This window comes from Polypterus senegalus, chromosome 2 (assembly GCF_016835505.1).
Source record: "Polypterus senegalus isolate Bchr_013 chromosome 2, ASM1683550v1, whole genome shotgun sequence".
Taxonomy (NCBI): domain Eukaryota; kingdom Metazoa; phylum Chordata; class Cladistia; order Polypteriformes; family Polypteridae; genus Polypterus; species Polypterus senegalus.
This window is the reverse complement of record NC_053155.1, coordinates 62,400,471-62,414,993: the sequence shown is the minus strand read 5'-3', so window position 1 is coordinate 62,414,993 and position 14,523 is coordinate 62,400,471. Positions and strand designations below refer to the sequence as shown.

The 14,523-nt window shown below is 39.2% G+C and overlaps 2 protein-coding genes across 5 annotated transcripts in view; one reads left to right on the top strand and one right to left on the bottom strand.

Moving 5' to 3' along the window:
- setd4 (SET domain containing 4) overlaps positions 1-1,787 on the top strand; it is a 44,897-nt gene extending 43,110 nt beyond the window's left edge. For 3 of the 4 annotated variants that reach the window (XM_039743839.1, XM_039743842.1, XM_039743841.1), the window contains one exon: positions 1,311-1,787. In XM_039743839.1, coding sequence (XP_039599773.1) covers positions 1,311-1,439 — 129 coding nt within the window. In that variant the 3' untranslated portion in view covers positions 1,440-1,787. The remainder of the gene's footprint in view (positions 1-1,310) is intronic. The other variant, XM_039743843.1, reaches the window with a different exon arrangement.
- Positions 1,788-6,606: 4,819 nt separating this feature from the next.
- Positions 6,607-14,523, bottom strand: part of cryzl1 (crystallin, zeta (quinone reductase)-like 1) — a 75,109-nt gene continuing 67,192 nt past the window's right edge. The window contains exons 12-14 of the mRNA XM_039743838.1: positions 12,068-12,173; positions 11,034-11,079; positions 6,607-9,633 (exon numbers count right to left, since the gene is read on the bottom strand). Of these exons, the coding sequence (XP_039599772.1) occupies positions 9,534-9,633; positions 11,034-11,079; positions 12,068-12,173 (252 nt within the window). The 3' untranslated portion in view covers positions 6,607-9,533. The remainder of the gene's footprint in view (positions 9,634-11,033; positions 11,080-12,067; positions 12,174-14,523) is intronic.

Genomic DNA, 14,523 nt, shown 5'->3' with positions numbered 1-14,523 from the left:
TAACGTTTTATTTTCAGGAGCAAATCCAGTAGTTCAACCTTCTCCTGGACTGTCTTAAACTTTTTCTGGTGCTTAGGTTCATTGTCAGAAGCCTTAGAAGGTACAGGGCGTTTGGGTGGCATCTTAGGGCTTTAAGAAGAACAAAACGAAAAACACGAGAACGCTCGTCGAAACACTCAAGACACCTACACACGGTAAACTGTTATGATATGGGAATGCTGGGCTGCATCTGCCAGAGATGCGTCACAGAGCACCAGCCAATCAGCAGCAAAGAGAAATGAAGAACGCTTTCGGATTGGCTACTTTCACCATCACAAGCCACCTTTTCCTCTACTGTTGCTTGGTGTTGTCTACAGTACAGTATTGCCACGAAAAAAGCCATAAAAAAATTGTGGAGGATATTTGCGGTTTCTGCTAACAATTATTAGTTAGGTTCTAAGGGAAAATATGCGAACGACTGAGGTCACGAACTCTGAACCGTGACTTTGTGGGGGTCTACTGTTGTTGTCGTCCATCCCTAATATCTTAAAAGGTGAGGAATATAAGCCTAATAGGGGAAAAAACTGTCACAACTTGTAGGGTGTAGTATATACAGTATATACACTATGCCCTGAAAAAATAAACAAAATTCTGTGGGATACGTCTTGCAAAAATGATAAAATCCTGGCAGTTTAACTAAATAATAGTGACAGCAAAGCAGGAAATGCTTTTGTTGTGTTATATTTTTATATACTGCAAGGTAAATAGTTTGTCACACAGTGTGCATAATAATAATAATTCTTTGCATTTATATAGCACTTTTCTCACTACTCAAAGCACTCAGCGATTGCAGGTTAAGGGCCTTGCTCAAGGGCCCAACAGAGCAGGGTCCCTTTTGGCATTTACAGGGTTTGAACCTTCTACCTTCTGATTGCCAGTGCAGATCCCTAGCCTCAGAGCCACCACTCCGACAGTGGTGTGTTGGTTGGTGATAGCCTCACATCTTTGGATTATCAGATGGCTGCATTTGTGCTCCAGGCTGCCCAGAATTGGATGATGTGGGTCCATTAATGGATGGTTTGTTAAATATTTGTAGTACTGAATCATGGCAAACCTTTAAAAAGTCTTGTGTACCCGGATTAAGCAAGTTACATGAAGTTAACAAAAGACATTCATTTTATTCACATCACATTATTCTCTGCACAAATTAAAATGTAGCCCCCTTTTGCTTTTAACAATATTTGCTTTGTTATCTTACATTTAAAAGTTAGTTTTATGATAATTTCAGTAAATGTTTATATGTTGGTCCATCTGTTCTATCATCTGTTTAGATTGATCTTATGAGGCTTCACAACAGAGGCAATCTGAAAGAACAATTGGATCTGATTCAGCATTTACGGGAAGAGGAACTGCTTCTCCTCAAATACTCGGCAGAAATGTTAACAAGTCACACTCCATGACAATCAGTGACTCTGCGGCCAAGAAGAAAAATACCTGCTTGTCTACTGCCAGTGTGTCTGTATGCTGAGTGTAAGACGCTTTTTCTCATGTGCAATGCTTTCTGATTTACTTTTAAGATACTTGAAAAGCTAAGTGGTAAAACTCAGTCCTCTACTGTATGCTTTAAAAGTGGCTTTATACGTTAAGGAGTTGGAGGGCCAGATTTTAATGGTAAAAGGTATTAACTGCTTTTGCAAGACCTTAGAAGGATGAGGGATTCTATTTTTTACAAAAAGAGTACTTTTGTAACTTTCACTCAAGTAACATGATCACTGTTTGAAATGTATTAAAAAAAAATAAAACCAAAACAAGAACATTGACTTTTTCATAACTGTTAAGCAAGGTTAGTTTGCTTTGGTGAATTCTCAGATGGTGTTCGCCATTCCACAATTATTACAATTAATGCCTGTTCTTCATTCAAGACTGCCATCTTGTTTCTCCATTGACTTTTGGTCTGTTTAAGAATATTCTTCACGGACAGACATCCAGAAACCCTTCACCTAACTGCAATCAAAACACCGGGCTCGACTCTCAGGGCTCGGCCCAGCAGGTATTGTAACAGTCACCGAGTTTTACGTAATTAAACCTGACTGCTGAGTTTTACGTAATAAAACCTGACTGCTGGCCTGAGGCTCACCCAGGACTGAAGCTAAAGATGGCACTGGGTTCATAAAGAAACGTTACAAAATACTATACGACAGACTAGCTACATTTGTTTCTTGTCACTAATGAGTACAATACAGCAAGAAGTACTTGGAGAATTAGAAAAATATGAGTTAGCATAAGACACCCTAATGCAGAATATTCACAAGAAATGTAATGATTTCCTGTATAAGGCAGAATTACGTAATAAACAAAAATAGTTGAATCAGATATTTGAAATATGAAAATGTGTGTGTCAGTTGAAATGTTTAAAGCCTAAATATTCTCAATTGTAATAGAAAAAAATCAAAAATAAGACAATATTCATAATCACTGACCTTGATATAGTCTAAAATGATAACCCATATGCTTATGTTTGAAAGTTATGATTTTTAATGTTCTGGGAGTGGTTCTTAGACGACTAGGAGTCGACCACCAGTTAAGAATGGAATGTCAAAAAACATGATCATATTCATAATCAACAACCTTCAAATAGCAGAAAATGACACTTCACATGCCTATATTTCTGATTCCCATTTTTTTGAAGGTTTGTGAAAAGGAGTACCTTTGACCTCTTGTGTGCCATTAGGATGGGAACCTCTGGGGTTGGTTGAGGTGGCATGCGCAACTTCAAGTCCTTCTGATCATTTTTGCTGAAGATACCAATTGATTGACTTTTTATCAAGGGGATCATTTGCTGCACAACATATGCTCCAGAAATGGTGTAAAAATAGGGGGAACTCCAAAAAGCTTGATGTTTTTACATAACTCGCGTGTTCAGCGGTATATCCTATGAAAGGGTTTTCTTGTACTAGTGAGTCAGAAGGTGCCAGACAAAAAATAAACCAAAAAAAAGTTTGAATGGATAATTACTTGTAAATAAATGTACAAGCACAGTGATTCTTTTAGATGCAGGCTGTTGGTCAGACCTGAAAGAGAATCTGATGATTACTTGCATCCAGGTTGCCAAATTATTATTTTTTTAATAAAAAAAAAATAATAATTTTATACTGCAGTAAAGATCATCCATAAACAATGGAACTGTTCATAAAAAATGAATAAACAAAAAATGGTATGGTACTGCTCACTTGCTTCTTCAGGTGGCAAGACAGGAATTCTCATAGCAGAATGCCATATGAAATATAAATTCTTGCCTTGAAATTTTGGAATGCTTTTACTTTACAACTTATGACAAACAATCGGCACAATCGCTACAGAAGGACCAACATTGAACAGGACAGAGATGTGGAAAATGAGGTTTAGTGTACATAAAGATCAAGTCTGAGCATTGGGTGATTACACACTGCACATTATGAGCTGTAGTGGACTCCTTATTGTCCGTAAGCAGTGTACAGAAGCAATTTAAAAATACGGTGTCAAATACAAACCAAGGGGTGGTGGTTTTAAAATGCAACAAGTACTTGCGCAGCTTTGTCTGATGTATTGTGCACAGTCCATGTTTGAAAAAACACATCAGCCCTAAAGAAAGGATAGAGTTGATTTACTAAACGTACTCGAGGCCTGAGGTGTATAAGCCATCAGAAAGGATTGAAGCACTGAAGTCTTTTCAGTTTGAGTAAAATGAGATTAAATAGTGTTTAAAAATCATGAAGGGAATCGGTGTGCTAGATGACATCTCCATCTTCCAAGTAAGCTACTTAACAGGAACTGGGGATATACAGTAGATGCAAGCTGGCAGTGTAGCTGCTGTACTGGAGTGCGCCCTGGGGCAGATGACATTAGGGAAGGCGAATAAATGAAATTTTGTTAATGAGAAGGTAGCCCTAAAAGTACCTGAAGTCCAGGAAAACTTAATACCACAAGGAGAGAAGAAAGGATGAGGGCATGCCCATCTGCCCGTGGGTATTTAAAGAGCTGAGTTCCCTGAGAGGTAACATGGCATGTGGCTGGCATAATGCCCAGAGCGGTGCAGGGGGATTGGCCGTGGTGCTCTCTTAGCTGTGCTAGAGTGGCTTTTTGTACCTGCACTTGCTAGTGAGACGCGCGGAGAAGAGCGACACTCTGTTTTGAGAATCATGAATATCAAACATTTTCTCTCTTCTTGATTTTGGCTTGGAAGCAAGAAGATTTGTTTTTGATATTTATTAGGTGTGTCATCAGGACTTTGTGTTTACTTTTACCCTTATATTTTTTGATGAGAACTACGACTTTGCTTTTGGTTTTGTCATTGTAAAGAATGGATCACCAATTTTTTTCCACTTTTATATTTTGTGTTGTATCTCATTGTCTCTCATCCACTGATGCTCAGCTTTGAACTACTAGATGCCCAGGATTAGTCACACTTGGCATCTCACATCTTCACTCACAGAACAGTAGACACTTATGGTAAGATATTGTGGAAGACGAATGTTCTCTTTGTTCCCTTGTACTAATTCATGTCTGAGAAGTAAGCTTTACAAAACCCTGTAATAGCATGCTTTGTTTTAGCAAACAGAAAAATATTTGTGCAAAGGACTCAAGGTCTGAGCATTCCACACGAGTCTGCCTTATCACATTGTTCTTTAGCTTACATCTGAACGCCATAACAAAAGGAGCCAAGAAATCAAGTTTTATAAGGGGCTCAAGGATTGTGTATAATAAATGTGTTGACTGTTGCATTTTATAATGATATTAAATCACGCATTCTAGGGGTAGAAAACCGGACCCCACCCAACAGACGGGGTTCAGAAGAGCCCTGACGCTGTCATGTATTGATTGTCTGCTTTTCTGAAACTTTTCTCACTGTGATACTAAAGAATAAAGCTGCTTTATTATTTCACCTGCTGTCTGGTCTTCAAACTTCGTCCACAGTTTCAAATAGACAGGTCGATGGATGGCATCACAATTGGTGTCCTCAAATTGCAGTTCTGGTATTTGGTTGAACGAGAATTGATGAGCTATGTTGGGCTGAATGACCCTCAGACATTTTCATGTTGCTATTCAGAACCATGTTAGTCATGAAGGTACATATAGAATAACATCATTTTACCAAGCATAAGCACACCTAACAGTAGTCAATGACAGCTGACCCTCCCACATTTTGATGGTAATGAAATACAAATACCTAATCCTGAATTAAAATGTTCATTTTGCTATTTTTAGAACATAATACAAATTCTAATATTGTTATGCATGTCCTTTGCAAGCACAGAAATGTCCACAAATATGTTTTTAATATGTGTGCAGCAGTTTCTCAGGTTTTTCATCATGCATAAATATTATTTCAACCACTGGGGTTATGGGGGGGGAACCAAACCAGTGGCATCAGAAGCAGAAGGCCCCATAGCACCTCTGCCAGCCAAATGTGGCGTGTGTAGGTTATTATACATTTTTGACTATACAGGCACAAAGCATTCTTTAGTACTCAAGTTGTGATAATGTGAAAACCTGTTTTTATTATTATTAATACTTTCTAACACAGTATACCAGCTAGGAAGTAGCTAAATCTGAGTTTTTTAGTAAGTAATGATGGTGGCTATCACATCAAACACAGTTATTGCAGCTCACATAGCTGTTATTTTTAACTTTATGTGACTTTGAACTCCAATTAGTTACAATAGTGAGGATTTAGGTGTGTCATATGAAAGGGGCAGAATGCTTAAGTAATTATCTCTTTTGTGTTTTATCTTTGTAATTTATTTAGACTACTTTGCAGAAATCTGTTTTCACTTTGACATTAAAGCGTCTTATGGTGATCAGTGTCAAAAAGCCATGTTGAACTCACTGATTCAATGCTGTGTAACAGTGAATATGTCGTATAAGCACTTTATATATTCTTATTAAAGTAGTGTGGAGGTAATAATATGTAAGGGCCTACAAGTGCCATTTGCAGACACGGCTTTAACAAAAGGCCGGCAAGCAGAGCCCCGTGAATGGAGGCTGTTTGAGGTCTCCATGACAACCTGGCCGCTGCTTTGGGCTTCATTACAGCGCACTGACGTTACTTCACTGCCAGGTCTTCTGGAGACCTGCCCGATTTCGACCCACTTGCTTATCTTGTCAAAGACAACAGCACTGCCTTAACAAATGGGGACAATTTGTGACTTTTACAGACACACAATAAAGAAAGCTTCCATGGCTCCACTGAATACACATCAGTTAAACGTCATTACTAAATTAAGACCTGCTGCAATTTTAAATATAGAATGATGTAAGCATCAATTTATTGCTGAACATTTGTAATATGGAGTCTGGGTGGTTGCTGCTTCTCAATGTAAAGATACTTAAATGCCATTAAAAAGCAATCCTGCTGTGCTCTTCTTTGGTTCATTGTGTTATACAAACAGCAGACTCTAATTGGAGGCACAGGATTATTTTTAGGAAGAACCTGAATTATGGCTCCATGATGTAAAGAATACGCAGAAAGAGGGGTGCTCGGGGTTTGGGTGGTATAGCGTGAACGAGACGGCCTCAAGTGCTGGCTGCCAATAGATGAGTACTTGAAAGGAGTGTCATTCATTCTTAACAAAAATGAATCCAATCGGCTATTAAGAGCAAGCATTCATTGTAAAATGTACACACATTGCAAATATTCAATAGATAACCATTTATTTTGATCTACTATTTCAAATAAAATTCCTCACCCATCGCAGTCATCATAAACTCACCACTGCCCCACTTTCTGGTTCTGACTGACTGATCACAAAGGAATGTTGGACATTGTAATGAAAACTGAGAGAGTCCCATAAACGGACAAGAAGCACAGCACCACACTTCAGTCTCTAGTGCTGCCACCTAACGATGTCCGGTGCCTGGCTGGCAACTGTGTGGAGCTGGCATGTTCCTTCTGAATCTATGCAGGATTTCTTCATGTGGTGGGCAGGTTGGCCGCAGCATGTGTGTCAACCCTGCGAGGGACTGGCACTCTGTCCAGCATTGCTTTTTGACTTCCCATTAGTGCTACTAGGATGGTCTGTGGCTTCTCACACCCCTGAATTAGATTAAGCAGGTCTGAGAATGTATGAAGGATGTTAAGAATGGATGCAATGATTCAAAAAAGGAAGAACGTGGGCTTGACACAGTGATTACGGCCTAAATGTCGTTTATAAAACAGTTACATTTTTCAGGTTAAAGGAAATCAAAAATGAAAACAAAATGTGTCACAATGGGTAGATATGGGCAACATAACAGTAGAAATGCCAGGACAGTGACGGTTTTGGGTTATAATAAAAATTATGTGAACGAGACATTAGGACAACTTAGCTATTTACTAAACAAACTAGCTTGGTAGACTGAATTGTCTTCACTCGTTTGTCAAATTTATGTTCTTATATCAGAGATCAGAAGAGCTCATTTCAAATGCATTATGCAAAAAGTGCATCCAAGTGTCCAGACTGGACTGGAGTAATTGGAAAAAGATGAACGAAGCGATGGTGGATTTCAGAATCTGGAAGACGAGACCCCCAGTTTGAATTTAAAAACACCTCTCTTTGAGTGCCTCTGTTAGCTGCACATGTCATGGCGTTTTCAATCTGTGCTACTTAGAGCAGGTCATCAAGAGACCACTTTAGATTGATGAAATTAATTCATTAAGCACAGCAACTACAATACAGTTGAACCTCACATGAAAGGCAACATCTCAAAGAATTTTTGCCATGTATTATGTGCAGGCAACCTACAGGCGAACAGAGAGAAATGCTCATCCAGGGCGCGCTTTGCACATTTTACAAAACCAGTCTCATTTGATGAGCGACTAGAGGCGCACCTGAAAGCAGCCACCGCAGGCACATTTAAAGGGGTCCAGGCCACCCAACAATAGAAACATCTGACTGAACATAAAGAGAGTGAATGAGTGCGTGTGAAGCCAAAGAGTTCAGGACACTGCTGAGTTTTTATTAGCTCTCTCCCTACGTAAGTCGATTCTTTGACAGGACTACTGAATGTCACAGCAGCAGTTTGTTTTTGGCAGTCTGTTACTTAATAAAGGAGCAATTAAGCCCATTAAAACCGTCTGAGGCAACAAACCGGCAAGATGTAACTTCTGGAAAATGAATAGGCGTCTGTCCTGAAAAAGAGGAATTCAATATTTTGTGCCCCCTCCTTCCTCTTCTATCCCAACTCCAGCATTAGGAATGCTCCTGTGGTCTGCTTAGCTCAACCTTAAATGCCTTATTTTTCACTTTTGTCCAAACTGCTGGTTAAGTGAAGAAAATAGCAATAAACTCCAAGCAAGCCATCTTGAATTGTTCATGGATCTCTTCTAGCATAAATATTTAACATTTTAACACACTGGACGTTTTTTTTTTTTTTTTTGAAGAAGTAGTTTTGGTTCTCGAAAAAAATGTGATTATGACAGAGAGCTTCAAGTGGAACACAAATATTATTTCAGATTGTCATGTAGGAATTTGGAGAAACATGAAATTGACTTGTATTGAATTCAGTGTGTTTAATTGCTTCGTGATGCTGGCACATTGCATCAGTTCAATGGAGCTGAAGCGGCACATTCTCATTTGTACTCCACTGCTGATGTCAGCCAGCACTGATGGATTCCACTTGCCCCGATATCGCTTTTCCATTGTTACCTTTCACCATGTGCATCACTGACTGCAACAAAGTCCAAATGTGAATCTTCAGCGACATGTTGTGCTTCATAATTTGTATGGTGCCAGCAAGCTGGATGTGTAGTTGACTGAACTCCAGTGCCACTTCCTCCTGTTCCACCAGCAGATCCTCAAACCGCTGGTCAGCGATGGCACGTCTGATTTGTGGAACAACAAAAATGCCTTTCTTAATTTTGGCATCAGTTAGTTATTCATAGAAACACCTTGCTCAAATGTTGAGGTTCTTCACCTTCCGTGTCCCAAGTTTTATTACTTTTTTTTTTTAATGAAGAGGAGGCAAACGTGTCTTTATTGGGTTGACAAGTGGTTTATATGTCACACTTTACTGCCCTGAATCTACGTGCTGACGGAGTGGTGAGTTCTTTTAAATATGGGCCAGAAGCCTTAAGATATACCTAAAAGTGTTCAGGAGCCCAGTGATATTTATGAAAAAAATGCAATTGTTTAATTATCAACTGGCTTCATGAGAACTGCTCAGTGTGTTGAGATACCAGAAAAATAAATCAACACACTTAACTGGTTTAACGTACCACAAAGGCAGTCAGCCATGTCTAATAGAATTACAATTCTATTGATTATACCTTTTGTATATCATGTACCTCTAACAGAGTGAAAACCTGCAGAGATAAAATGTGTATACAATATTGGGAACTAAAATCAGAATGCTGTACATAATTACAATTAAACCTTCTATATGAATAACTCATGTACACCGTATGATCATGACGGCAGCACAAAGGGCTGTAAACGTTTTGTTAAGAAGTCATGATGTTTTCACGTGTTTTTTCTGTTGAACAATGCCCATATTAACCTCTTATTTATGACTCCACGTCTTGGCAGACGACTGTAATCTCAGAGCTGAATGACAAGCCTTTTCCTGATGTTCTTCTTCTGCACCATTTCCATAGAAACTGTGGCTTCATATAAAGGAATGGGGTCATCCAGTTGAGGCCTGGAAGGAAAGAAACCATACAGAAAGAAAGGAAAGCCTCATATAACCAGAATTATGCTTTTTACATTTTATTTCAACTTCTTTAAAACAAATCAAGCTATTGTAAAGATAAACAAATGCCCCACTTACGATTAACCTCATTGAACTGGTGAGTAACGAGAGGCTGCAGAGCTCTTCCAAAAATGTAACCGGTGTCTCATTTTTTGTTAATAATATTTTAGTGTAACTTTATATTACTGTTTTATTCCAACATTATTTTGATTTCCATTCAGATAAAATATTGGACTGCTACATATTTGCCATTTTCTCTGTGGTCACTGAAGGCTCTCATTACAACCCCATTTTCAAGAAGGCCAAAAGCATCAACCAGTGCTTTTATTAACAGAATAAAGCATACAGAAAAAAGGGATGACCTAAAGTACAACTAACCAGAGAAAACCATCAATCCTGCAGCCTCCAAATCTATCAGTATGGCTTTTGAGCCCTGTGTCTTCCACTTGCCCACCTCTAAAAAACACTCAAGCAAAACTCTCCTCTACTTCTTTCCAGCTTGATCTCATCTTTCAACTGCAGTCCTCATCCCAACTCTAGCTTTCAACAAACCTTCTTTGAAAATCCAAAATGGTAGGCAGGCCCTTTGCAGTTAGGTGGGAGAGAATTGTCCACCCTGACCTCGATGTTGAATGTGTAGCCTGGACCCAGCTTATTTCACTGGTGGCCAAGTGGTGCCACGTGTTGGCCAGGAGGTCTTCTGCCTGTTTGCATTCCCTTTCTTAACAGAAGGACACCTTCTGGGTTGCCTGCTTTCTCACAGTTGGTTGCCTGTGCTCACTAGCATTGTGGGGTTTTTTGTCCCCGCTAGTACCGCTTGCTTTCCCACTCTAGTCGGTGCACAATCTCACCTACTGCTAAAATGGTTTCTTACTCTCTTCCAAATGTCTTGAGCATGACTGTCCTTTACCAGCATGGCAATGTCCTTGAAGCTTCTATAGGCCTCATGCTGGCTGAGCACCTCTTCTCTCTTTTCCTAGAACTATTTCTTTCCAGTAGTGGGACAGTAATATCAGCAACAATGAAAACAGGCTGGAACTGTACACAGAATTACACTAAACTCAAGACTATTGGGGCATATAAGAATCGTAAACTCTGTTAATTTTGTATTGCCTGGCAGTTGAAGAGTAGCTCCTGTGAGATTTATACCCAAGGTGCACTGAAGGTACTGCAGCTTCTAATCAAGAGTGTTAAACTAAAACAATGCCAAACTAATGGAAATAGAACAATGGTGAAATATTCTCTGTTAGTTTTTGTAAACAAAAGGTTTTAACTTTTTGATTAGGGCTATGGTTCTTATTCAAGAAAAGAGTGACATAAATTATAAATTATAACAATAAAGAGCTTACCTGAAAACCCCAATGGATAACTTCTGCATTATATCCTTCATGATATGTGGATAATCTGTTAAGGACTACACCTTCTAGGTACAGCAGTCAGGCCTTGCCAAATTGAACCTTTTCATTTTTGTAAAAATCAATTTGAGAAGCTCATCACAGTTCTTTCTGTATGCGACTCTCCTTTATATACTGTAAATTTCAGAAAGGGCTCCATCAGATTTGCCCAAATTACATTTTGGTCATAGAGGCTATCTTACAACTTGTGGATTTCCAAATAGATTTACTTTTCAGAATCATTTATGAAGTGGACACTTAGAAGAAGAAAAACCAAAATTTCAACATTAAACAACTGCAATACTTAACGCGCTCACCTTTCTCCTTAAGGACACAAGTTTACCTAAACCTAAGCTTAAAAATAAAGACAAAATGCTGCTTAGTTGGAATCATGCAGTCAGGTCTGGCATGTAATGCTATGTAATATTCTCAAATCGGCTTAGATCGGGTCAGGTAAAGGGCAGCCAGAGCTTATCCTGGTAGCACTTAGGAGCAAGGCAGAGGCCAAGCCAGTCCACTGCATATGCCTAAAGCCACGGGTACTACGGACAAGGCAGTAAAAAATAAATATCTGACTCTACGTCTACTGCTCCTCCTCCCTGCACATGTGAAGATTCTCTGGAACTCGCCCATTATACTCGACTCCTACTCTCAATGCACAGTGTCTGCTCTGCTATTTCTTATTTAAAGGGGCCTTACTTTCATACCCTCCTACCACTGCAAGTTTAATTGTTTCAGCCACTAACTTTATAGTAGAGCACGAGCACTTCCCACATTAAATAAAAAAGCAACACAATGCTGTTTCCAATTTTCACTTACAAGGACTGCTTATGTTGAGACTACCCTTATTTTAAGTCCGTTTTTAATGTCTTAATTCTCTGTTATAAATAAAACTCTACCTTTATATATATATATATATATATATATATATATATATATATATATATATATATATATATATATATATATGAGTTAGAAAAAAAGGATATGAAGATACTTTCCTTGTTGTGCACTTGACAGATTCCACACCTCATCATTAAGGAATGACACTGTGGCTCCCTTGTGGAACAGAGTACGGCTATCTGGAGGATCCAGCTTAAAAGTCATAAAACACAGAGCACTTTAAGTTAATAAGAAAATCAGAGCGTTTTTAAATTTCATATTGTAGGTTACAGCTGTCTTCTAACTATTTCACATATTCATGGGAAATCTGAAATATTTAGAAACTGCTGGAAAATTCCGGCAATTGTTACTTAAATGTTGGGCTGAAGAACATTGAAAAGGACGATTCCCATCACTTTCTTGGGAAAACAGTTGTGTTATGCTTTATGAGAGTTGTACTGTTTCTTTTAGCAAAATCCCGTCTTGTTCTGGGAAATAGGATTTTCCAATCTTATTTTTTCATATAGTGCTATGACCATAAAGACATATTTTGATAGTTGTAACATAACATGGCATAACATTCTCAAACTCGCCTACTCCGGTTCTAAGACATGGAGAGCTGGCAGCATCAATCACTGCTGAACGGGGTCCCACTTAATAGCAGGGTCTAGTCACACATACCCACGGCTCTTTGGGGGTGCAGGAGGAAAACCCACTCAGACACAAGCAGAACATGCACATTTCACTGAGACAAAAGCTGGATGGGAATTTGTGAAGCACTAATAATAACCACTGTGCTGCCCTGTCTCTTATTTCAGCAGTCCATATTTCAAATTAATTCAATACAAAATGTAATTACTAGTAAAAATCATGGCCAAAATTATCAGCACCCCTGGAATTTTTCCAGAAAATGCACCATTTCTCCCAGAAAATTGTGAAAAATGGGCCAGACAGAATTATTGGCACTTTTTCCAAATTGTGGGTAAATCGTTTTATTTCAAGCATATGATGCTGGTTTGAACTCAACTGTGGCAAGAAACAGGTGCTGGCAATATAGCAATCACACCTGAAGCCAGTTGAAATGGAGAAAAGTTGACTCAACCTTTCTGTTGTGTGTCTGAGTGTGCCACACTAAACATGGAGAACAGAAAGAGCAGAGCATTGTCTGAGGACTTGAGAACAAAAATTGTGGAAAAATATCAACAATCTCAAGGCTACGAGTCCATCTCCAGAGATCTTCATGTTCCTCTGTCCCTGTGCGCAACATAATCAAGAAGTTCACAACGCATGGCACTGTAGCTAATCTCCCTGGACGTGGACAGAAGAGAAAAATTGATAAAAGACTGCAACAAAGGATAGTCCAAATGGTGGATAAACAGCCCCAATTAACTTCAAAACATATTCAAGCTGTTCTGCAGACTCAGGGTGCAACAGTGTCAGCTCGAACTATCCGTCGACATCTGAACGAAATGAAACGCTATGGCAGGAAAGCCAGGAGGACCCCACTGCTGACACAGAAACATAAAAAAGCCAGACTGGAGTTTGCCAAAATGTACTTTAGGAAGCCAAAATCCTTCTGAGCGAACGTCTTGTGGACAGATGAGACCAAGGTAGAGCTTTTTGGTAAAGCTCATCATTCTACTGTTTACAGAAAACGGAATGAGGCCTACGAAGAAAAGAACACAGTACCTACAGTCAACCATGGTGGAAGTTCTAAGATGTTTTGGAGATGTTTTGCTGCCTCTGGCACTGGATACCTTGACTGTGTGCAAGGCATCATGAAATCTGAAGACTACAAAAAGATATTGAGGTGCAATGTAGGGCCAAGTGACAGAAAGCTGGGTCTGCATCAGAGGTCATGGGTGTTCCAGCAGGACAATGACCCCAAACATACCTCTAAAAGCACCCAGAAATGGTTGAAGACAAAGCGCTGGAGAGTTCTGAATTCGCCAGCAATGAGTCCGGATCTAAATCCGCTGGAACACTTACAGTGGGATGCAAAAGTTTGGGCAACCTTGTTAATAGTCATTATTTTCCTGTATAAATCATTGGTTGTTACGATAAAAATGTCAGTTAAATATATCATATAGGAGACACACACAGTGATATTTAAGAAGTGAAATGAAGTTTATTGGATTTACAGAAAGTGTGCAATAATTGTTCAAACAAAATCAGGCAGGTGCATAAATTTGGGCACCACAAAAAAGAAATGAAATCAATATTTAGTAGATCTGCCTTTTGCAGAAATTACAGCCTCTAAACGCTTCCTGTAGGTTCCAATGAGAGTCTGGATTGTGGTTGAAGGTATTTTGGACCATTCCTCTTTACAAAACATCTCTAGTTCATTCAGGTTTGATGGCTTCCGAGCATGCTCTCTTTAACTCACACCACAGATTTTCAATTATATTCAGGTCTGGGGACTGAGATGGCCATTCCAGAACGTTGTACTTGTTCCTCTGCATGAATGCCTTAGTGGATTTTGAGCAGTGTTTGGTCGTTGTCTTGTTGAAAGATCCAGCCCGCGCAGCTTCAGCTTTGTCACTGATTCCTGGACATTGGTCTC